The 24,587-nt window shown below is 52.0% G+C and overlaps 2 protein-coding genes across 4 annotated transcripts in view; both read left to right on the forward strand.

Moving 5' to 3' along the window:
• Positions 1-14,479, forward strand: part of SLC45A3 (solute carrier family 45 member 3) — a 33,241-nt gene extending 18,762 nt beyond the window's left edge. For 2 of the 3 annotated variants that reach the window (XM_072845051.1, XM_072845050.1), the window contains 4 exons: positions 1,690-2,111; positions 2,372-3,205; positions 4,738-5,003; positions 8,539-13,897. In XM_072845051.1, coding sequence (XP_072701152.1) covers positions 1,940-2,111; positions 2,372-3,205; positions 4,738-5,003; positions 8,539-8,994 — 1,728 coding nt within the window. In that variant the 5' untranslated portion in view covers positions 1,690-1,939 and the 3' untranslated portion in view covers positions 8,995-13,897. Of the gene's footprint in view, positions 1-1,689; positions 2,112-2,371; positions 3,206-4,737; positions 5,004-8,538; positions 13,898-14,410 lie in introns of those variants that run through there. The other variant, XR_012039564.1, reaches the window with a different exon arrangement.
• Positions 14,480-18,594: 4,115 nt separating this feature from the next.
• On the forward strand, positions 18,595-22,402 carry LOC140643352 (Krueppel-like factor 15). The gene is made up of 2 exons (XM_072845009.1): positions 18,595-19,526; positions 22,225-22,402. Exons 1-2 carry the CDS (start codon positions 18,595-18,597, stop codon positions 22,400-22,402), a joined length of 1,110 nt encoding a protein of 369 aa, XP_072701110.1.
• Positions 22,403-24,587: the final 2,185 nt, after the last annotated feature.

Raw genomic sequence — 24,587 nt, forward strand, 5'->3', positions numbered from 1 at the left:
GTTTTATCTCTGCCCAAGTGGAGCTGTGGCAAGGCTATGGTCCAGCATGCTGCTGGTTCAGCGGCTCCTCCTGCGTACACACTTTGCATCCCGCTCGGCCCTCTGACAAGCAGCCGTTCCAGCTCTGCGAGGTCTGACCTGCTCTGCCAGGCATGGCCTCCAGCACTGATTGCCTCAGCGTGCTGAGGAGGGAGGCGAATGTTGGCCTGGAGATGTTCCCTGTAGGAGTCTTTTCCTCTCCCCTGTAATTGAGGGAAAGAATTTAGAGGGGGACTGGGCTGCAAAACTGGACTTGTACCTCATTTCTTCTGATGGGTTCACTCTCTGCAGCTAAGTAAGTGAAACTCTGTACCAGCTAGCTGCTCTGGCATGGAGGGGGTGTACAGGCAGGCACGTACGCAGTTACAGCTTCCCCACAGCTAGGGAGGGAGCAAGTGGAGATAAACTCCTCCGCCTGCATGTCTCACATTCCGTTCAGCCTCCTTCGTCCAAAGGACCCAAAGTACTTGGGGGCTGCCTTGTGGTGGGACAGGAGGCAGAAGCTTCTGTGCAGATTGGGAGCACGCTGCACAGTCCAGGAATGGGTCATGAGCTGAAGCATGTTCGGGCCAGCGAGACCTGTTACGCCATGTCCCCACAGAGAAACTCAGTGGTGGCTCATTTAGGGTGAGAAGTTAGACCATGTGAATCCTGAAAATTAGGCTGCAGTTTGTTTTACTCCTAAACCGATGTCTGTACAGGAGCTTAATGTCACCCTTCTTGCTAACCCATTCTACCTTTCCCAGCATACCTACAGACCATCTTCCCAAGATGCTTTTAGGAAAACAGCAGTTTGGTGGACTAGTAACCTTTGGATGCTGGTAACCTTGCAGGATTTTTTATATTTGTAGACTGACATAGTGGTGGGCTCATAACAGGTTACTAAGAGGCATCTGCTTACTCTTGCCTTAGCTGCTTAGCCCCTGTCCTGATCTGGTGGCCTCTCCCCTCTGAAGAAGGCTGGAGAGAGGGAGCACGTTACAGGGCAAATAAATGACTCAGACTAATGAGTAAGGTAATTGCTGTTCACTGTTAGATGAGGCTAAAGTGGGTCAGGTTTGTTTGTGAAACTCCATGGAGGCACCATCTGTTCTCTGTGCCCCGTCTCAGGGGCTGGAGACAGGATTTGGGTGAAACTGCTTCCCTGGGAGCCTGTGGAGCAGCACGGAGGATGCCCCGGTCATTAGGCAGTGGCGTGGGTCTCTAGAGATGACCCTGTGTGACTGCAGGCGAGTGCCTGCAGCCCTGGTCCTTGAAGGGGACTCTTAATTGATTTCACCGGGAGAGGGGACCCTAAATCCTTTGTCTCTCTGCTACAACTGCCCATCTATAAGATGAGGCTGGACAGGACACTGAGAGGTCGTTAGACCTCCCTTAGCCCGAAGGCAGGATTGGATTTTCCCAAACCATGTCTGACAGGTGCCTGTCTCACCTGTCACAAGCTCTTGGAGAGAAACCTGGCACCAATGTAGTTCGTGTCTTTTAACTCTGCTGCTCTCACAGATGTCCTCTCTTCATCCTCTCGTGCCTGCAAGCCTGTTGGGATGGAGGGTGTCTCTTTCAGCGATGATGTGTCTGTGTGGTACCTGGTTTTAGCCCTTTCCCCTGCCCTGGTCCCCGCTGTGCCTAACAAGCTCTCTCTTCTCTCAGACCACAGCATGTGAGCAGAAGGGGAAGCCTGGAGTGGGATCCCTGCCTGCCCACACCCGGACTCGACATTGCTGGGGCCACATCTTGCAATAAGAGGAAGAGGAAAAGACGGTTCATTCACTGTTGCCAAAAATGGAAGGCAGCATCTGTCCAGCAGACCAGGAAGGGAAGCTCCAGACCTTGCCTGTGGGGCATCCCTGGGAGCACCAGAGCGACACAGCCCTCTGTCAGTAAGGGGTGTCGGGGCAGCATGGCTCAGAGAGCCTGGGTCAGCATGCTTTTCCACAACCGCAAGACCCAGCTCCTGCTGGTCAACTCCCTGACGTTCGGCCTCGAGGTCTGCCTGGCTGCAGGGATAACCTATGTGCCTCCGTTGCTGCTGGAAGTGGGTGTGGAGGAGAAGTTCATGACCATGGTTTTGGGTAGGCAGTTTTTTCTCATCTTTGAGGTGCTTGTTTCCCCTTCAAGTCTGGAGGGCAGGGGCAAATAAGGGCATAGAGGCTTGTCTCTGCAGCGTGGTTGCAGGGCTACTGTTATCAAGGGCAGCCTTGTGTTTGGAGGAGAGGGTTGTGACCCAGTGAAGTTTACTGAGTTCCTGAAACATCCCACGCTTTTGTTACAGTGCCCGCAGACCAGTGTCCTCTGGATCTGTCCCCCTAACACCACCTCTTCTCTTTTCCAGGGATAGGACCTGTCCTTGGCTTGGTTTTTGTCCCACTGATCGGATCTGCCAGCGACCACTGGCACAGCAGCTATGGCCGAAGGCGACCTTTCATCTGGATGCTTTGCCTGGGAGTCCTGCTGAGCCTCTTTGTGATCCCGCATGCCAGCAGCCTGGCCAGCCTGTTTGCCCTCAACACTCGCCCGCTGGAGATTGCCTTCCTCATCCTGGGCGTCGGGCTACTGGATTTCTGCGGCCAGGTCTGCTTCACTCCGCTGGAGGCCCTGCTCTCAGACCTCTTCCAGGAGCCAGACAACTGCCGCCAGGCCTTCTCCTTGTATGCCTTCATGATCAGCTTGGGGGGCTGCATTGGCTACCTGCTTCCAGCCATCGACTGGGGTGGCAGCTTTCTGGCCCCATACCTGGGAGGGCAGGAGACATGCCTCTTCAGCCTCCTTGCCGTCATTTTCCTTGGCTGTGTGCTGGCCACGCTCTTTGTGACAGAGGAGGCAGCCACCCAGGCAGATGTTCTAGATGGCCCAGCGCTGAAGGACGTTCCCCCTAAGCCCTCACCTCCTGCCTGCTGCTCTTGCCAGCTCTCCAGGAGCTCATGTCTCCTGCAGGCCAGGCACATGATGCAGGCCCTGAGAAACCTCTGCACGCTGGTGCCACGGCTTCACAGCCTCTACTGCCGCATCCCCAAGGTCATCCGGCGCCTGTTCGTAGCCGAGCTCTGCAGCTGGATGGCACTCATGACTTTCATGCTATTCTACACGGACTTTGTTGGGGAAGGACTGTACCACGGTGTCCCCAGAGCCAAGCCAGGCACAGATGCCAGACGCCACTACGATGAAGGTGAGGAGTGAACCAGCTGCTCTGAGGCTGCAGCACCTGTTCCCTAGGACAGGAGCATTTAGTGGGAGCTAGGAATGGGCTCAGCGCTGCTAGTAATGCAAAAAAAAGTTACAGGAAACTAGACTTTCTCCAGATGGGTCAGGAAAAAACATTCCTCCGTGGCCCCCAGAGCATTGCACAGTGGACCAAAGAGGGAAACGCCTCTTTGTCCTCCGAGCTACCCAGCACTGAACTAGATCTGGCAGCGCAGCCCTGGCCTGGGGCTGAATTGTTAAGTGGCAGAACGGTCTGGCAGGTTGCGTGCTGAACAGGACGTATCCGGCTCTGTCTGCAGGCTGTGGTTGCTGCTGCCAGGTCCTTTCACTGCTCTTCTCTCCTTTTTAAATGAGGGGTGATGGTGCTCCCCATCTCTTGGAGAGCAGGGGTTGGAAAGCCAGGACATGCTCAGTAGCAGTGAGGTGGGCTTTGCTGCATCTTCATTTCATGCTACTGTGAGATTCCTATCTCACATCTGTATCTGGGGAGCCCTCGAGGAGCTTCCCCAGTTCTCACCCCTCTCTCCAGCGCTTTCTGATAGTGCTCACCGCTGCCGTCAGTAGCTGCCACATCTGCATCATGGGATACTGCTCACTGCAGCACGTTACCTGCTTACTGTTGTTGCCTGCTGTGTTGTGCCAGAGTCTTGACTCGCTGCCCATCCCTTCTTTTCCTCTCCCTGATCTAAGTCTTTTATTCTTGGAGGCACCTCCCTGGCCCTCCTCTTCCAGCTGTATATCTTTCCCTCTGAGTTTTCCACTCACTGCCTCCGTGAGCTCTGCAGTACACTGCCTCTTTGTGCTGAGTGTCTGTTTAACTTAGAGGGAGCTTAATTATTATTTAACACTTGCGGTGTATAGCTTCCAGCAGGTCAGGACTCCATTGTGCTAGCTGTCATAGAAACGTGTTGAGTAATGATCCTTGCTTCAAAGAGTTAATGGTTTTAATTCCCTGAAATCTGATAGATCTTTGCAAAGGGTAAGGTCCAGATTGCTACCGGATACTGCAGTCGTTTAGTGGATGTTGTGTACTTTACCTTGGCTTAAACACAATTCCTTGTTCCTTTTGTTCTGTTGCTGGTCTTGGCATCAGGTAACAACAGATCCTGGTTCATGAACAGGTGACAGATCCTGGATCAAGAGTAGGAAGGTGCAAACAATGACTTCCAAAGACAAGAATGGCATTTGGGTTCCTATCTCCCATTGCCCCTCTGGTTAGACTGGGGTGCCCAGGAGCATGTGTAGGAAATACTCGCTGCTGGTGGAGGGTGGGTGCTGCAGTCTGGCTGGTGCAACCCTGGGATATGTTAGGTGATGCTGCTCTGCTTCCTGACCCAGCCGTGTGGTTGTCAGGGCTGTTTGCAGCTGTGCCACACTCTGCGTGGACTGTACTGAGTTGGGCACTGAAGGAGCGGGAAGGAGACCCAAAGGTGTTTGGCTGTGCAAAGCCTGGGTGCAGTCAGGGCAGTGTCTGTCACCACCTCTGCTTACCTGCAGGTGTCCGGATGGGTAGTTTGGGCCTCTTCCTGCAATGTGTCACATCCATCTTCTTTTCGACAATCATGGACCGGATGGTGAAGCAGTTTGGGACGCGGGCAGTCTACCTGGCCAGTGTGGTGTTCTTCCCTGTGGCTGCCTTCGTCATGTGCCTTTCCCGCAGTGTCATCGTTGTTACCATCTCAGCTGCTCTGACGGGCTTCACCTTCTCTGCACTCCAGATCCTGCCATACACACTGGCATCACTGTATCATCATGAAAAACAGGTAGGGATCTTCTCCAGAGGGCAGTGTGCCAGATAGCTGTGAGGACAGCTTGGGCAGCCTCTTTTGCCACTTGTAGCTGGTACAGTCAGTTCAGCCCATGGAAGAGAAACACATGCCTGTGTGCAAAGGTTTTCCCCACATGCCTCTTGTCTCCAGGCTGTGTCTTCTCTGCAGATTCATCTGAGTTTAGCATCTCCTTCCTTAGGCATCCCCTGCTCACGACAAGGATTATGCAATTTTAAAAAGGGGGGGTGGGTAAGACGGGAGAAATCAGGTAGGACTGGTGTATCAAAAGGGATGTCCTATGTTCCTCTGTGTTCTGCATATTTTAGGGAAACTGGTGCAGCTTAGTTGTACCTGTGAGCATTCTGCAACCAAGTCACATCTGCAGCACTGCCAACCTGAGGTGCTAAAAAACTCAAGAATTTTCAGCCCTTTAGAGGTCCTGCTTTCCAATTTTTGTCCATAGCATGAAGATCAGTAAAATGAAAACAGAGGTTCTTCCTATTCCCCTAGCTCCAAGAAAAATAAACGTTGTGAAACTTTTGACACCAACACAAAAGCTAGTAATCCTGTCCCACAGATGTTATCTTTGTGGAGAAGTCCTAGGAGGTTCCTGAGTTGCACACTGGATTAATAGGAGTTTCTCTTGTGCTGCAAATGCAAAATTAATTTGTGGTTTGAGAGCAGCTCTTTCATCCGAATAGCAGGCGGCTCACTGTGCAGTGAAATAAGTAGGAGTTTTTACCACAGGCATCCACATGTTCACATTGAACAAATACTTCTGACCAACCCATCCCAATTTGCACCAGGCACCCTGTCAAAACAGGGGTACGAGGGAGTGTTCTGCTTTGCAAAAACTTCAGTTTGGCTGGGATCTCCCATGGACATAATATCAACAGAATGAAAACCAAACTCCACAGGCTGGGAATGTGAAGGCCACATGCCCAACTGTTTGCCAAAGGCTTGATGGGGAAACACTCTTAGTACAATGGGGTGCGGGGTATAGCTGGGGTTGGTCTCTCTGCTGCCCTAACATGAAAGTTCCTCCTTCCTTTACCAACTACTTTGCAGCAGGCTGCAGGGAGACCCCACAAGAAGTAGTCCCTAAAATGCCTTTTGTGGAAAATTCTCCATCTTTCCCATTTCTGTTTTCTTCTTTTTTCTTACTGTTGAAATCTGTCATCATTTTTGTTTGCCTTCCCTCGTTCCTGCTTCCTCTCTTCCCTCTCTTTTTTCACTTTTTTTAACTTTAAACACTCCTCCCGAAGCGAATCAGCGGAAGGGGCATCCAAAGTGGCTGTTGCTTCCACCCTGTGCGGGATCCTTGGCAAAAGCCTGCAAGGCCACCTCAGCTGGAGCTCCTTGCTTTGCACAGGCTGTGTAAGTTGCTCTGTTCTCCTGCATGCCCTCTCATCTTCGCATGGCCACTAAACCTTGTCTAGAACAGGAGGAAAAGATCTGCATGTTCTAACAGCGCCTGCAAGCTTGGTAGAGGTGGGATGCATTCACGCCTTCTGCAGAAGATTAGGGAGAGCTAGGTTCCTCATTCCCACCACTCCCCATCAGCTGTAGAGGGAGGTGAAAGCTGTTGATTGAGGCACCAGTGACTCCTGTGGTTGTATCCTGTGTTACAAGGGGTGATTTTAAAGTGTAAGTTCTCACTAAGCTCATTCCTGTGAGTATGTGTTTAAGTCATTTTCCCTAGATTTAAATGAATTCTCCATACTAGGTATTCAAACACCCCTGCCAGAACTTGTATCTCTGAAGTCCGAGCCTGGATCAGTATAGAAACCGAGAAAATGTGGCATGGGCCTTCAGGGCAGCTGAGCAGGCTTCTAGGAACATCAGTGTCAAATATGAAGGGCTGGAACTGTGGGTACATCCTAGTTTGGCTCACACAGTGCCCTTTCTGTGCTGGGTTTTGAGTTGCTTTGAAGTCTGATGGCAATAGGAGGCATGTGGGAGGATTTTTAAGCTCCACCTAAGATAAGTGACGGTCCTGGACTGATGCGTTTAAGCATAAATTCATGAGCCTAGGCAGAATTGAAGAGCTGAAGGGTATAGTGAGCAGCTGAGCAAGACCCCAGGTAAAGCTTTTGGAAGATGATTGCTATTTAGTGAAATTCTCATCTGGTTTCTCTCCTCCGATTGAATCTGAAACTGTTTGTACTACAGATCTGCAGCCATGGCCTGGAGCAGCATGAACAGAGACTGGCTGGTGCTGACATACACTAGGGCAGGGCTGGGTGTAGCTGGGTGGGTGCCAAGACTGCTGAAAGCTTTGGGATGGCCTGCAACAGAGCAGGAGTGCCCACACTTCTGCACCAGCAGTTCCCTCCTATTGATCTGTGTCTGGGTCCCTCCTGCAAAAGGATGGGTAGTTCAGGCAAGCCCCTCTGAGCCCTGCAGCTGGGTACAGTGCTCTCTGCTCTCGAAGAGGTGCTATTTTTTCCTTTTTATTTTCTTTGTTTGTTCAATCTCACCATGCAGATAATAATGGATTAACATGTTCTTCGTTATCTGCTCTACCCCATGCAGACCAGTGGTTGTGCATAATTGCAAATGCCCTGGAGTTTTAAAGCTGGAGCTCTGCAGCATTTTCACTGTCTGCACATGACTGCCCATTATTTGTTGGGGTTAACGTGGAGAGCTTTTTGATCCAAATACTCTGTGTGAATACTGCTGGAGTGAGCTGTGCCCCAGAGATCTCACAGCTTGAGTAGAGTGAGGCAGAAAAGGGTGAGAAGAAGAAGATTTTTCTTCCTCCTGCCCCCCTTTTCTACCCTAAATAAGGAATCAGGCAGATGAAGCAACTCAGCTGAGGTCATGCATGCATGGTCTGTGGCAGAGCTGAGAAAAGAGCTCTTTCCTGAGTTCCCAGCACTGTGCCATCTCAGCTGGTGTCACTTTACTAAGAAGTGGCCATGCATCCGGGGCTCTGAACTGTTCGTCTGCCCTTTGGGCTCTTCTGCGGGAAGGTTTTGGGTTACTAGTCCACCACTTTATAAACACTTCTGTTTGCGCTGGAGTGCACTGGCTCTGCGATATGTCCAAAGTGGGCTCTGGCCCTTCACTCCTGTCCTGCAAGTGTGCATCAGCTGATTTCAGGATGGGGTGAGCTGTAGTTGGTGCCCAGATTCCCTTGGCACCCACTGAGGAGGTGACAACCCATGGCTCAGTGCAAAATGTCCCCACGTGCAGAGCCTGAGCTGGTTTTGGGCTGCAGCACTCTGCTGAGCCCCAGAGCTTTAACACAACAAAGGCACCACTTGGCCAGATTCCCCCGGTGAGTCAGGGTTGCTTTGAATCCTGTGCCAGTTGGGAAAAGCCAGGCTGGCTCCTGGAGGCCACCTCACGTGGGCCAAGCTCACTGCAGGCACTCCCCACCTCTAACAGCCTGACCCAATGCACACAAAGCACAGAGTGGTTTTGCTCTCTTCCACAAAAAACAGGGCCCCCTCTGCCCCCCACCTCACTTGTTGGGCTCCACCCTACCTACTCATTCTTCATGTGCCCTCCTTCTTTCCCCTAGGTATTTTTGCATAAATATAAGAGCAAAGAGGAGGAAGACACAGCTCGATTGGACAAGAAATCAGCCTTCTCTAAAGGCCACCTTTCCAGCCAGAAGCTGCCTTACCAGAATGGACATGCTGGGAGCCTCTTCTCTTCTTCCTCTTCCTCCTCCTCTCCTCCAGCCGCCGGCTCGGCTCTGTGCGTCAGCTCCTCCTGCGACGTCTCGCTTATGATGATGGTGGGAGAACCGGACTCGGTGGCTCCTGGCCGAGGGATCTGCCTGGACCTGGCTATTTTGGACAGTGCTTTCCTCCTCTCTCAGGTTGTCCCCTCCCTCTTGATGGGGTCCATCGTCCAGTTTACGCAGTCAGTGACTGCCTACATGGTGTCAGCTGCCGGCTTTGGCCTGGTAGCCATTTACTTTGCAACCAAAGTTGTCTTTGATAAGAGTGACATGGCGAAGTATTCAGTGTGACGTGGAAGGCACAAGGGCAGCACACGGGTGCCTGCATGTGGCACAATAAGATGTGTGTGTGTTCACACAGCCACCTGTGGGAAGCCTTGTGTGGCACCTACTCTCTCCATGCTGTTGCTGTAGCCCAGGGGGTAGTTCTGGGGCTGGGGGCAGGAGAAATGCAACAGGGCTAATCTCAGGTGTAAATATGAGGCATCGGGGCATTGTGCTTTGGGCCATCAGTGCTTTCCAAAGGTGCCTTTATCAAAAGAAAGCACTGCACAGCCAGCACCAAAGGGGGTTATACAGGGGAGAGAAGGGAAATGGACTTTTCCTTTAATAACGGGTCAAGTTTCTGAGCAGGAGAGGCAGTGGTACAGGGAGGGGAGGGAAGAAATCATTGGCTCTCCTGTTTTCCAGTTATAGCTGTATCCTCTTCCCCTGCTTGTTGTAGTTTTACTCAACTTCTTGAGCAACACTTCTGCAAGTAGGACACTGGGAGGAGATTTCCTTGGAAAAAAAAGATGGGTGGCTAAGGTTTGGCCATGGAGCAAAGGGGGTGCATATGTGTGCACGCATGCTTCCGTCCTTCCCCACCTCTGTTCTGCCTGGGAGAAACCATTTAGGAGAAAAGTTACTGTGTCTTGTTTTGGAAAAACAAGTAACGTTTCATTAGGACCAATTCCAAAAGGTGACTTACCTTTTACCTATGTACCAAGTTGCATCAGATGGAAAAGGCTTCTTAACTTTTTTTTTTTTAAATGATTGTTTTTAGCTTTCCTCACACAGTTCTCAGTAACTCTGACCTCTCACTCCTCAGCGCTCAGAACTGCTGCCTGCTCTCTCCCCTAACAGATCTAGACTGTTGTGCCTCTTCCACACCTCACCCCTAAAAGATGCTGCCATATCACAAGGAAAATCTGTTCTCAGAGGGTTTTCAGTCCTATGACAATGAAGTAGAACAGGGAGAGTTCTCCTGGAAGGCTACCTGAGAACAAATGTACCAGGCCTGAGGAAGCTGGAGGAATTGCTTGTCTGCTGACAACTAGTTGAACTCAGAAGCAGTCGCTGCTGTAGTAGGTACTTGGAGTTGGTCACTGGCCGTGTCTGTTTTCCCTCAAAGACGGGTCCTCAGCCTTCTAGACCAGACTATTCTTCCCAGACAGAAAGGCTTTTGGCTGTGCTTGCAGGCTGGCAGGAGTGCACCTTGCAGAGCATACTGCATCCCGGTACCCAGCGCAGTGGCTGAGTTAACACATTGCCAGCACACCCAGAGAGGCTGCTGGAACCAGCATTGTAAACAGGAGGTGGGTAGGATGAAATGTGCCTACAGCCACTCTGGCAGCTGCTTACAGAGCAGGGTTAGCTTAGTTCTTGGTGCGTTGGACAAAAGAAGGAGCAGGACAGAAACTCTTGATTCTGTTGATGCCTGTGGTTTGCTGATCCAGATTACATATTTAGTATGTTCTGTTTGGGCTTTTTAAAATGTATTTTATTTTATTTCCAGGCAGCAGTCAAGATTCCTATTGAGGCACAGCATAAACACAGTTACCTGTTAGAGTAAGGCAAAGTGCCTCTTGCTCCTGTAGCACTGGGACCAAATGCTCCTGGATTGTTCAGATTGTGTAGCTCCCAGGTGTGAGTCATCTTCCACTGGCAGAAGAGTGGCTGCAGCTGTGTGTCCTTCTGGCGAGTCCCATTCCCAATACAAGTGGACCAGCTGGAATAATTCTGCTGATGGCAGATTTCTACCACTCGAAGACTACCCTTACACCAAGCAGGAGTCAAGGTCCTGGCCCACAGTCAGCACTTAGACTTTGAAATTATCCAAACTCTGCCTACGATGTGTAGAGGGAAGCATGAATTGGTCCTTTGGAGGCTAGGCTGTGAGTATGCAGAAGTTCAACAGTCCTTAACTTTGGCTGGTCTAAACAAAATGTTCGTGACTAACTTTCTGCGGAGGTGTGTGGGCAGTGAGATGCACTTGTGAGGTTCGGCTGAAGGGCAAAATGTTGCTATTTTTGCAAGGTCTTGTCAGACTATTCCTTGGCATGGAAGCAAGGTTACTCCCCTGCTGTCTGCAGATGGGTCCTGAGAGGGCTTCTCCAAAGTTTTTTAAACACTTATTTCCCGTAAAGGGTGACTGTTTTTGTTTTATTTCTTCTCAAATTATATGCCTACCAGCCTCCCTTTCCCACAAGGTTTGTGTGCTGAAATGCAGCTGTTTTGGGGATGGATTTGGCAGCTGCTTAACCACCTACGGAAACATTTTTTTGTCTGCACTTCCTACCCTGGTCTCTGTCCACTTCAGGCTTCAGGAGAAAGTCTTTGAGGCAAAATGTTATTGCCAAAGGTGGGTGTTTCTTGGATGAATGCTCCTAGTAATCAGTAACCTCTGACCCAAGATTTTTCAAACAGGCTCCTACCTGAGTGCTGAATTATCCCTTATTTTTATTTTTTCTTATGTAAAATGTGGGGAACCTTCACACATGGAGGCTGCTACGATGCTAAGTGCTTTTGATAATTGAGCCATTTGTTTAAGTGCCTAAAGAGTACTTCAGCACCAAACTTCAGGTGTATGGGTTTGATGATAAAGGCCTTGAATGCTTTGTTACAGACATCTAAGTGATCCTTGAAAAAGCAGTGGGCTGGAGGGGGAGACAGCCTTGTTTTATAATGTCCTTCAGTTTGGAACGTGAAAGAACAAGATGCTGTAGTTCTTGATCCATAACTTGTATCTGTCCCTCAAGAGGAGAAGGCTTAAGCTTGCCAGATTCCCCAGCTGCCCTGCCCTCCATCTGCTGAGGTGGCTTTGGCACAGCTGTAACCTGGCTGTAGCTGGTGGACGTGAGTAGGTTCGGGCTCGTGGCACATGCAGCAGGCTCTGTGTCTTGGCTGTAGCTGGTGGATGTGAGTAGGTTCGGGCTCATGGCACGTGCAGCAGGCTCTGTGTCTTGGCTGAGCTGGAGGGCTTGGGATTAGTCAGTGCGGGTCGGGTCTCAGACCTGTCCTTCATTGACATATCAAGCATGCCTTTGGCCTCGCTGTTCTCCCATCCCCTTCATTGCACTGGGTCACGGACTTGGCACTCAGATCTCCTCGGCAAGTCTGGTGTCTGCATCCAGAGTGCTGGCTCTGATCTCACTGGTCCTAGGGGAGGGCAGGCTGGATTTGTCCAGTTTTCTCATAATTCAGATATGCTTCCAGGGAGGTGCCTGCATTTACTTCATTTATGTTCAGAAAAGACCGCTGAGTGATTGAATTTGTGACTCTGCAGCCAGCTGCTCTTGTTCTTTGCTGCTGCATCCCAGATGGGTGCCCGTCATCTTGCTTTGGCCTGACCTGCGACTGGATTGATAACGGAGCTCATTCTCCGTTCCAGCTGGAGAGACACGATCCAGTCTGAACCAGGGGCTCCTTATCCACTTGTCCTCTGGCTGCACTGCTCTTGTTTTAGGCAGTTCAGCAAGTATGAGAGGAGCTACTTGATTATCCACCAAGAGACTCTGTGATTTCTCCCCTCCCTCTGACACCCTTCTTCCCAGTTCTCCAGCTGGAGTGAAACCCAGCGAATTCAGTAATTGCTCCTTTCCTTCTTACCCTCCTGTTACCCCAGAAGTCATCTGCTGGGCCCTCTGCCAGCTACTGACATAGTGGGCAGATGGGTACAGGAAGGAGTGTTTGCCAGGACCCAACTCTGTCTTCACTAACGCTGTCCCCCGTGGGAGTTCAAGCCCAAACAGATTTGGGCTGTTTGCCCTAAAAGCTTGGCTGTTTGCAGAAGGAGAGGAGGGGTGTAGGAAACTGCCACGTGCAGTCAGGTCCTGGGTGGGTGGTGGGCAGTCGGGGGACAGGGGGAGCAGCTTTCTGCATAAGAGTTCAGCGGAGAGGGAAGGCAAGGCAGCAGTCTTGGAGGAGAAGGGGGAGAGATCAGGGCGAGGGAGCAGGAGGAAGAGGGGGTTCAGGGGAAACTGAGGTTTGTAGCAATGTGAGGGGCTGGTACGGGACACTGGCTGGTACTGGGCTGGCTCTGTCCTGGAAGTGGGTGGGAGCGTGCCCCTCATTGTGGTCTTGCCCTGTCCATAAAGCACTTCATAACCCTTCATGGTTGCAGCCTCATGCCAGCGTGATCCCAGCCATGTCGCAAGAGCTGGCTGTGAAGTCTGAGCTCGGGTCTTGAGCTGGGGCTGTCGGCAGCTGCCTTCCCCAAACCCATAAGGGATGGTGCATTTGCTGTCACTGTAATAGCCCTGTCCGTGTGCTCTTTATTACCAAAAGCCTTTCTTCCTAGTTCAGGCTGTCGCTGGGTCTGACAGGAGAGGCATTTTCCAGAGCATCTGTTGAGAAACTCCTTTCTTTGTAAGATTGTCCTTTCTGGCTAACCCGGCATGCTTCTGCTAAGAACAGCTTCTCTGTGTCGGGATGTAGCCCATGTAGGGACTCATGTAGCCCAGCAAGGGACTCAGGCATGTGCTAGTAAAGGTAAGCGCATCCCTTACGTGCTGTTACTGATATAACCTGTGTGAACATAGAAATCTCTCTAGGACTTGATTATACTGTACAACTTCCAGGTATCGGTACAAGCTCTTCACAGGCGGTCACCGTGAGCTTTGCTGCTTCAGGTAGTAGGTGCACTTCTGCTTTCTTCTCACGGATGAATCGTCCTGTGCCTCTCCTTTCCTTTTGTGAGGTGGGGGTTTTGGGAGTTGAGGTGGGGAGCCGAGGGGAGGAGGGAGAATGTCTTTTTAACGTGAGGCTATTGTGAATCTCTACCTTAGGGAAGGATGTATGGATGCTGTTTTTCCTGTTGAGAACTGTCTGCAAGATGTTCATGTTTTATTTATTCAGTAGAGTAAATATTTTGTATACAATGTAAGAGGAAGGCTATTATAAATTTTTATGAAACGGAGGAAATAAAAGGTGTTTAAATGGGACAACCGTCTGTGTCGCTAAACGAACGGCAGGGCAGCGCGGGTGCGCCGGGGGCCGCCGGGTGGCGCCATAACCGCGGCGGGGCGGGGCCGGGGGGCGGGGCCGGGCCGGGGGGCGGGGGATGCCCGGCTGCAAAGCGTGGGCAGCGTGGGCCGTGGGCCGTGTACCGAGCATCGCGCTGCGGTGCTGCACCTTCCGAGCACCAAACCGTGTGCTGCGGATGGGACCTCTGAGTGCACGGTGCGCCTGCGGAGTATCGCCTGGGGAAGGGGCTGGCTCTGTTTCCTCCCTCGTTCTCCACTGAGTAGGTGGACAAGGAGGTGCAGAGCCGCCTGCTGTTACCTGTGGCTTGCTTTAACGCGTTGCTTGTGGATCTCTGGCGTGAACATCCCGCTTACTCCACTAGGTGCTGTACAAACCTAGAGGAAGAATTGCTCCCGGTTGTTATCCCCAGTAATTTTGTGACACGGTGTAAATCAAAGCCATTTGTGTTTGAACCCTGCAGTATCACAGTAGGTAGTACCTGAGGATTTTGAAGAGCTAAGACCTTCCCAGTCCCTGCAAGGAGTTTAAGTATTACCAGCACTTACATTAAAGACTGTGAAGCTGAGGCAAAGGGTAAGTGACACCCAGAGGCACAGCAGCAAGGCAGGGGAATAGCTATGGGTTGCCCTTTCCAAATGACAATGCACCTTCATTGTTGGGGTATTCTTGTTTTGTTTTTGTTTTTCAGATGTTTTTCCCAGACCTTGCTGTGGTCCGGGAGTTTTTGTTCAGGCTCAAAAATCTCATGCTTCTTACAAAGCAGAGAAACTCTGCACTCACTTCCTTAGGTTTATGGGGCTTGCTGTGGTAGATAAGAGAAACTCCCGTTTCCTTTAGGGGCACTGCCTGCCTCAAAATTGTCCTTCTGCTTGGAAGTATTTAACCGCAAACCACTGTCACCATCAAACCCTACAAGTGGTTTGAGAGAGCAGAGGTAAACACGACTCCTTTCTCCCATCAGCGTGTTTGCCCCGTGCATGGGGCAGCACGCTGACATTTTTGTTACCCTCATGCTTTTTTCCGTCACAGGGTGCGTGGCTCCTGTGGTGCCATAAGGAACACCAGGCATTTTAGGGTGACCCCGCCAGCCTGGAAAGCCACGGCTGCTGGCAGAGGATTGCTCCCAGGCATCCTGCGAGTCTGCTCCTCTGCATGGTCCCGTGGGGCTCAGCCTACGCTGTCAAAGGCGGCTCCAAAGCCATCCTCAAGCTCAGCCTTGCAAGGACTCCCTCAGGAAGCCACAGCTGCCTGCAAAGCCACGACGCGGACAGAAGACCTCATGCACCTCCTTGTGACAGCAGCAGCATCTGAACGCTATGGCCCTGCCAAAACTATTCCTCCCGAAATGGAAGCCTGTATCCACATGGATGCCAGCAGCAACCGTCGCTGCTGCTACCTGCTAGGACTCGACTTTTTGTCCTGAAATGTTGGAGAAACTTTCCAGAGGAGAGGAAACAACGGCCAACCGCGGCAGGGTCCGAGGCGTCTCCTCGAGGGCCGGCTCCAGCGGTCGGACAAGGCAGGAGACGACTCCGCACGGGCGCAGCGGGCCCGGGACAGCCGGGATGCAGGCGGCCCGGGTGCCCTCCCCGGGCCGGGGGGCTTCCAGGGCCGCCCCGCCGGGCGGCCAGCTCAGCCCGCTGCGGGGCCGGGCCGGGCCGGGCGCTGGCCGCCAATGGGGCCGGCGGCCGGAGCCGAGCCCTCGGCGGGGCGGGGCGGGCCGGGAGCCGCCCCCGCGCTGCGGGAGCCGCCGCGCCGGCATGGAGCGGAGCCGGGTAAGGGGGCGCGGGGGGGACCCGCTCTGCAGCGCTCCCGGGGGGCTGCCCGCAGCCGCGGAGGGGCGGCTCGGCGGGGGCAAGGTCGGCCTGGGGCGGGGGTTGGTTTTTTTTCCTCCCCCCTCCCCGGGGGTGAAGCTGTCGCCGGGCCAGGCTGGGTCTCCTCGGCCCTGGGGGCTTCCAGCCTGCTCCTGGCTCTGTTCCCGCGGTGGGGTTTGGGGGCAGCAGGCGAGCCAGACTTTGCTCACGCTCGCTTGTCCTTGGCGGGGTGGAAGCGTAGAGCATCCCTTTATCGGTGAGGGATCTGCTAGACGTGGCGCTGGCTGTAAGTGTCTGACTTATTTAGCATGTTGTAGTTGTCCTGAAAGGCTTCGTGAGTCCAGGTTTTGCACGGACACTGTGAATGTAATTCATGGCTCTGAAGAGGTTACAGGTGTTTGTTCGTGTTGTTCAGTCACGAGAGGAGAGTCGTAACCCTCGGCTGAGTTCCCAGCTCCTGCTTGTTGGCTGACCTTGGGCAAATTGCTTTTTCTCTGCGTGCTCGAACTGCACATCTGCTGATTTCATACAGTAATTGAGTGTTCTTAGGGATTTGAAAAACTATAGGAATAGAAATGCAAAGTGAAGCTTGAAAATGACATTGGCCTTGTCTTGCAGTATGCTTCACTGAAGGCCAAAGTCAGGTCTCCGTTTTCTTGCAGTAGCTTATCTGGGATGACAGCACTGTTGACGTGCATTTTGCAAAAATGCGTCGGATTGACAAGGCACTGATATCTGTAACGGGTATCTACGAAGTCTGTTAGTAACGGAGCATCCCACCAGGTTACACCTTTCCCCTTAGCGCTGCTCTGCAAGGCAGGACGTTACTATTGCCCCCACTTAGATGGGAAACTGAGGACCAGAGCACTCCAGCAACTACACCAAGGTTGCACGGGAAATCTGCAGCAGAGCAGGAAACCCATCTCAGGTCTCCTCAGTCCCAAGCCAGCAGCTTAACCACGGGACCTTCCTGCCCTCTGGTTGTGCTTTTCTTCGTGTTGTTCAACAGAACTGTTCACTCTGAACTTGCAAGATGTGTACTGAATGAGGCTTCTGAACTAAGGAGTTTATAGCTTAATTCAGTTGTCCTGGGGGCATACTGAAGGGATGGAGACTTCCTGAGCTGCTCTGCAAGGAGACCTTGTTGGAAAACCAGGTTTTAAGACTTTCTGGAAGAGGTAAACAGAAGTGTTTGGTAGCCAGAGGGGGGAGGCTTTTCTAGCCTCTGAAGCTTGTAGAAAGAGGAGACGAGAGTCAGAGAAGCAGAGATCAGAAAGAGATCATAAAATTGGTGTGGAGGAAGGAGTGGAATTGGGTGCTGCCTTGAAGGTGATGGTTCAGAGCATGAATTTGTGTTGTGATGAAAACTTGAAGCCTGAAGGTTGAGATTGGCCCAAACACCTTTCCTACCTCACATGTGAGCAGCGGTGGTCTCTGCTCATCCTGACTTGTTGATGCAGAGTTGTGCTGGAGACAGACTGTGGGCAGCACTGCAAATAGCCCCGAGCAATGTGGCATCTTGCGCTTAGCAGATTTTGAACGATGTGGGGATTATTTCTTCTTAAGGGGAAGAGCCTTTATATTACATCCAGACTGCTTCTCAAAAATTCCCTTTCTCAGCTCTTGGGACCCTGAGGAAGCACTGATAACAAGGACTGGCTTGACTGGTTTGCAGCTTTGCAGAAATCTTATGGACTTGCTTACTCTGGAAAACGTTCATAAGGGACTTTGGCATAGCTTGTCTTTCTCTTGGAAACTCACTTTCTGCATGTAAAAAAGTACCTGCCTTCTTGGGTGGTTTCGGTGCTGCAGGAGCAGGATGCAGTCTCCAAGCTGCCGTCTTGCAGGGGCAGGGATGGCGTGTGGCTGCTCAGTGGGTGCTCAGGCACTGCGCTCACAACCTGCGAGGCACAGCAGGGCCTGCGGGCTTTGATGTGTTGAATCGTGGGAGACCAGTCACCTTCTGGAGACCGCACAAGGCCTAACCTGGAGATATCATGATCTTTCTCACCTGTTTTGAAGCACGGTGTTTGTGTCCTCAAGGGCCCTGTGAGCTGACCCCAGACAGTCTGTCTGCGATGCTTTCTGAAGGTGTGACTGAGCTTGGGCAGACCTGCCTGAACTGGCTTTAAACTCACTTGTTCAGGCATCGATAGCCAGCGTAACCACAGCAGCGTGGTTGCTGGTGAATACTCACCAGTTGTGGTGCTCGCACGGAGCCCCAGGCAGTTTGGCAGCAGGCACTCTCATAGCTGTCTTGTTATCTATTCCCAAACTAGTTAGTTTTAATCCAGCCACGATAGGTCTGCGTCAGGTTGTGGTTGTACCAACATTTGCAGTGTGGAGAAACCAGCACTCTCTCTTGGATCTCAATTAACTCCTAGTTGTAAGCCACAAGTCATCCTCTCTGCCATCTAGCAGCACGTACCTGCCCTGTGGTGTACGTGGAAGAGGGATGAAGTGTTTCATTGTGTATTTTTACCTTAATAAACTCCCCAGAGGAGTTTGCTTCTGGGGGGAATCTAGCTCTTTGCAGCCTGTTGGTGTCTTGCGTAGGAAAATGGTTAGCATGTGTTTTTTGAGCAACAGACTCTTTAAAAACAAAGGCCACTGACTAGTTTTGATGTTTTCTTTCTAATGCACAGTCCATTTTATTCCAAGGTTGAGGTTTTCTTGTTTGTTTTTTAATTTGGAAATAACCTTGGTGGTGTTCCCTTGCAGATGAACGAAGACTTCCCCAGCCTGAGGAGCCCCAGCTGAGCTCTCTTACAGAGGCTGCTGATCCAGCCGAGCCAAGAGCTTTGTGTGGGTAGAGGACGTGAGTCAACAAATGGTCTCTGTGAGTTGCCAGGAGCTTCTACCCTCCTTGACCAGCTCTTCCCTGCTAGAGAGCTTTGCCAGTGCTCTGCAACGCAGCATGCCGCCATCCCTTCTGCCGGGGCACGGCAGCGAGAGGGCGTCCGGCCACCCAGAAGGATCTGGCCATCTCCTTGCAGGCAGCACCAGCCGCTCTGAAGGCACCCCGCTCCCCCTGTCCAGTGCAAAGGGGGAAGACGCAAAACCCCAAGTCACTGTCTGCGAGGCTCACCTCAGGCTGCCTGACTTCTGCAGCAGCCTCTCCCAGGACTTCATTCCCACCTTGGAGGAGATTGAGGAGTTCCTAAGGGAGAAGGCTGAGTTCCTCAAAGATGAAGCAAGCGATCTTCACCCAGCTGGAGGGAAGGTTGAGATCAAATCTGAGATCAGCTTAGGTAGCTCTGAGGGACAGCCTGTCTCCAGTGTGGTTCAAGATGTCTCAAATGCTGCTCAGCCTGGAGGGACAGCTGATGGTAGTGACCAGGCAGTAGCCGCTGGGAGCATTCCTGTTGTCCTCCAAATCCAGCCTCTCCAGATGGACAGTGGCAGCCCGCTAACAGAGAGTGCTACAGGTGGTGTCAGGGTGGCCCAGCTGGTTATCAGCTTGCAGGGCCAAAACCTGTCCCTCCTCCCTCAGGTCCAGCCCCCTGTGGCCATCATGGACCAAAAGTATGTCAAAATTGCCCCCCTGCCAGTCACCATGAGGCCAGGGGCTCCGGGGGATGTGCAAGAGGTGGAGGTGACCCCCAGGTATCAGAAAGCCCCCCCTTCCCTCGTCCGCATCCATAAGTGCTCGCACCCAGGCTGCGGCAAGATGTACACCAAGAGTTCCCACCTCAAGGCTCACTTTCGTCGGCACACCGGTGAGAAACCCTACACTTGTGCTTGGCCCAACTGTGGCTGGCGGTAAGTGGGAGCCGGAGAACTCCGTGCAAATGGGTGTCCCTGCCAAAGGCCCGCCATTGCTTGCCAAGATGCAGGAGAGCTCTTGGCTAGTGAAAATCCAGGATAAAATCACAAGTTTTCTTTCCCGAGTGAATTATAGGTGGGAGCTGGAAGGAGGCCTGGAGGAGTAAAGTTTTTTGAGCGCTTTGGGTAGCTGTCACTCAGTCCAAAAGTGCTGAAAACCTCCAGCTGGGGAAGCGTAGCTGACACTGTCCCACCCACCCCAAATCCCCCTTGAACTGGATGCTTAAACACCCTCTGGCAATACAGCTTTTCCAAGTGATGTCATTTTGCAAGCTTTCTCTGTCTAGTTCAGGACAATTTCTGCAGCTGGGCTACAAAAATGGCTTTTCCCATTATATTTGTCCCAGGAAATAGGAGTCTTACTGCTTCCTCAGGAGCCAGTGCATAGTCCTGTGTTTGTTCAGCAACCCTTTGCTTTCTCTTGCTGTTTGCCTGCCCTGGCTGCTTGTATCCCTCAGACACCTGTGGGCCTGTAGCATATCTCCATGTTGCGTTTACTTTTGTTTGCTCTGCACATGATGGTGGTTGTCATTTTCTTTCATCTGTGTTCCCTAAATTAACCCTGCCTTTTAATCTTGCTGCACTTCTCTGATTATTTTTCTGCTGTGGTGTTCTCTTCCTGGTACCATGTACCTGTCCTGGGGGGCAGGATGCTCAGTACAGCCTTTGGCAAGAAGGGCTAATAGTCCTCAGGTCTTGCGTAGCACTTTTCATCAGCAGATCTCAAAGCATATCACAAAGAAAACTGGTGCTGGCAGCGCTGAGCTTTCCTGGTTTCTTATGCAATGCTTTGGCACACACTCACTGCCTAGTTTCCCCGAATGGTGTGTTATGGCTTCTGTCTCGGGGTGGTGAAACTCTGGAAGGTATGAGACTAGATCTGATTTTGGGACTCCCTCTTGCCAAGCTGCTGTCCCTTTGCCATCAGCAATTGTCCCTCCATTTCACCTATAACGGCAGTACATGTTTATAGGCATCGGCTCCTTTTCCAGTACCAACCAGTACTGCTAAACCCTCCTGCACCTGACGCTCGGAGCCTGGGGATTGAGGAAGGGGACTGGCAACCACACAAGCATCACTTTTCCCTCTGGGAAGGAGCAAGGGGATGGTGCTAGCCTGTACGATACCATCCTGCAGGCTGTCCACTGAGTGGCTCTGCTCTGCTTCACTTGCTGCCCTGCCTTCCCCCTCCGTGGGAGCAGTTATACTACCGAGTGATGTACTCAGCTGTGGCTGGGGTTCTCCGGGCCATGCTCCCTTTTCTAGATGTTGCCCTAACTGTACGTATATATGTCATTTCTCCTGGCCCTGCTTTCTATGAGGAGCTGAGACCTTGGAACTCGCTTCTTGCAATAAAGCTGGAAAAGAAGTCAGTGGTTTGCATGGAAGACCTGAGGATGGCCTTGGGATGCATTTTGTTTTCACAGAGCCTTTCGTGAGCAGCCACAGTATTTACCGTACCAGGTGTGAGCTTAAAATCCTATCGCTGGGAGTCTGGGGTTACATCTGAAGCTCCTTGCTTTGTGCTTCTTTGCGTGGGCATGTTTCAGCCAGATGGAAAAACCCTTCCGTCCTAATACTCCCGCCATCTGTGTTGGCTCCTTAGAGGCAGAACGGGAGTAAATCCTGTCCAGTCCTCCTCTCCAGCACTTCCCTGACACTCGGACATGCTGAAGTCACACCAGCTCCCAGGCCTTGTTGAGACCTTTGAGGTGGCATTCATAAACCAGCTGCGGAACAACTTGCTGCAGGTGCCCCCAGGTCTGGGTCTGTGTGTGCCAGGTGGGAGAAAGGGTGCAGGAGAATTAAGTGGGGATATGCATGTGGTTAAAGGGACTTTCCAGGCTGTTCACCTGATCTGTTCCAGGTGTGGGAATTACACAGAGAAGCAGTCTGAACACTGGGTGCATCCCCAGAACAGCAGTCAACTTGCTTTGGCATGGAAACCTCTGCTTCTGTGCTCCAGGCTGGGTGCGTTTGCTTTTCCTCCCTTGTTCTCGGTATTTAAACCAGCTCACAGGCAGCTTCTCTCTCCCCAGCTCCCGATCCAGCCCAGGCTGACAGTGAAAACTCGCTGCCATTCTGAGAAACAAGGGGATGCTCAGAGTTTGCAGGGAGAACCCATGCTCTCTCAGGAAAAACAAGCCTTCTCTCAACAGCGATGCTCTTCTTGGCTGGATGTGGGAGTTATAGTAAAGCCTTTCCACCCCGGCTCCTGAACGGTGGGTGTCCTTTAGTCACTGCCAGCCTCGGCTGATGCCCCAAAAAGCAATTTCTCTCGGCATCTGGCCTTGGGGCTGTCAGCTCCCAAAAGTCTAAAGTTCAGCAAGTCTAAAACAAAGGAAGGACATAGGTGGACAGTGTCCTTTAAGGAAATAAATGAATTCTTTTCCTCTTTCCTATCTCTAAATCACCCCTTGGAGGCGTTTATTTCTTTCCATTCCTTCTGCAGGAGCCTGGGGTACCTGTGCCTTGCTGGTAGACTGGATGGAGCAGAACAGAAGTGACCTGTCTAGGGTCACCCCAAGAGGCTGTGGCAGAGAAAGACCTCAGCCTCCCACATGCCGGGGTCTTCATGTTCCCTGTCCTGTCTAGCAGCGAAGGCTGGATCCACCATGCTTCCCTTCTCCTGCAGGTTTTCCCGGTCAGATGAGCTCTCCCGTCACAAGCGTTCCCACTCCGGTATCAAGCCGTACCAGTGTGCTGCCTGCGAGAAGAAGTTTGCCCGCAGTGACCATTTAGCCAAACACGTGAAGATCCACCGGGGCCAGCCGTACAGCCAGCGGACACTTCAGGGCAGCAGCAGAAGTTAAGTCTTGCTGCTCATCCTTGCGAGGCTGAGTCCAGGAGGCCCTGAAGCCAGGCAAACAATGCAAAAACCACTACACTAATGAAGAGGGGGAAATGTCTCTCTTTAACAAATTATAGGAGATCCAGCGTTATACCTCTGTTCAAGGATGACCTATATTCACGGCTTGTTTCTGGTACTACTGTCCCTCTCTTAAATATATGTGATGGAAACCTAAGTTAATACAGGGTGAGCGTGTGTGTAGGGAAGTGGGGCTGGGGTAGGGGACAGCTTTACAAGCTCCCTTTGCACAGCTTGTGGGTGTCACCCGTCTGCTGCAGTGTGAGAGGCGAGAACTGGCTTACAGCTCTGCATCCCCACCATGGGGCATCCCCTGGGCTGCTGCAGCTGCAAGTCACGCTGGCATCCCAAGGCTCTGGGCCGGCAGCATGTCAGAGACAGCCAGAGAGGATTTGTTCTGGCTGGACTCGCTCAGAAACCTGTGTGCATCAGCCCATCTGGCAGGGTGGCATCCAGGCAGAACCGTGGATGGATGGGGGGGTGTTTGCGTGTTGTGCAGCAGCTGCGGGGGCTGAAGGCAGACGTTGGGGACGGCTTTTCCGGTGTGGTTGGTTGAGATGGTGGTTGTGTTGTCCCTAACTCTGTTTTTCTGTGTTGGTGGTTTTTCACCTGACTGGCACTGGGCGCGCTGGCGTCCTTGGGGAGTGTGACGTTGCGGCTACAGTTTGAGAGGGGCGGGTAATGCATCTGTTCAGCTCCCTCTATGGTGCGTGTTGAAAAGGGATCAGGAGAAATGTAAGCGGCACCAGCAAAGTCCTTTTTCACATGCTGGCATGAAAGAGCAGCGGTATGGAGAGACACCAATGTGTATGGACCCAGAGAAGAGCTGTACGCTCCGGTCAGGGGGAGCCGTGCAGCTCGCAGGTTACTGACGTCCTTTTTGTATTTGACTTCTGGTTAATTAAAGGCCAACTCCTTGCTACTGTGCCAACTTCCCAAGCTTTTGCAAACATCTGGGAGGGAATTAGGTACTTGTACAAACAAAGAATAAGCGTCAGGAGTTTGAGCTGGGCAGTATGCCCTTTCTACGTGGCTTTGCCAGCACGTCTCAAGCTGATATTTAGCGCCTGCAGGCTCTTTTCAACTCAGGTCTGCTCGTGCCATTCTGCTGTTACCCCAATGCTGTTCCAGAGTAGGACTTCACGTACTTGTCTCAAGCTGCCCTTGAGCTGGCTTTAGTGAGCAGTGTTGGGTTGTGCCTGAAGTAAGGACAGGGAAATGAGCTGAACTCTTTTCCCTGCCCTGTGGAGGGCATGTTTGTATAGCAAAGAGGTTGTTCTCTGGTCCCTGCAGCCCTTTTTGAGTGATGACTCTGGGGAAGGAAAAAGTCAGACTGGGGGGAATGGATACGGTGTCCTGCTCTAAGGGCTGGTACAAGCATCTCTGGACGAGACACCAAACTTCTGGGCGAGAAACACAAGCTTGTAAAGCAATCCATCCTAGTGATGGCGTCGTGTGGCTGGAGATGTTTGCTGTTGGTGGCTGCTCCTTCCCCAGCACAGCGACCAGAGCTCTTCCAGCTTTGTTGAGAAGCTACTGCAGTGTGACTTCAGGGAAAGAAGGAGCAAGGGAGCTGAAAATCCTTTATTTATTCTTAGTCTAGAATATTTGGGGATACTTATGCTGCCCCTGAAGGAGATGCTGCTGCTGCGGAGGTTGAAGACGGATGGGTAGGGCACCTTCCACCACTGAGGTTCTCTGGTGCAGCGAGGGTCCCCGTGACGAACTTGTTTCTCCTGCTGTTTGTTGTTCCAGTGGTGCAGGGCCACGGTCCAGCCCAGGACCTGCCGGTGCAGGTCGCTATACAAGCACCAAAGAGAAGGGTCTGCTTCCCCTGTGCCTTTGGCCCCTATAAACAGCAAAAGTTTCTCTAAAGTGGAAACTTCAGTGTGCAGAAACGATGTTTCTGCAGAGAAGAAACGTTCCTAAAGCTGGCTTGGGGTTTGGATTCTTTATTGTAAAAACAAGCAGGCCAGCAGCTGAAGGAAGGCTCGCTGGCCAGCTTCCAGCCCCAGTGTAGCGGGGAACCGACTTGTGGCTCACCCAGCTGCAAGGCTGCAGCATGAGCCGCAGCTAATGGATCTGCTGTTAGGTTTCCAAAGAGCTGGTGTGCCCGGGTTGTGTGTTTC

This window comes from Ciconia boyciana, chromosome 23 (assembly GCF_034638445.1).
Source record: "Ciconia boyciana chromosome 23, ASM3463844v1, whole genome shotgun sequence".
NCBI lineage: Eukaryota > Metazoa > Chordata > Aves > Ciconiiformes > Ciconiidae > Ciconia > Ciconia boyciana.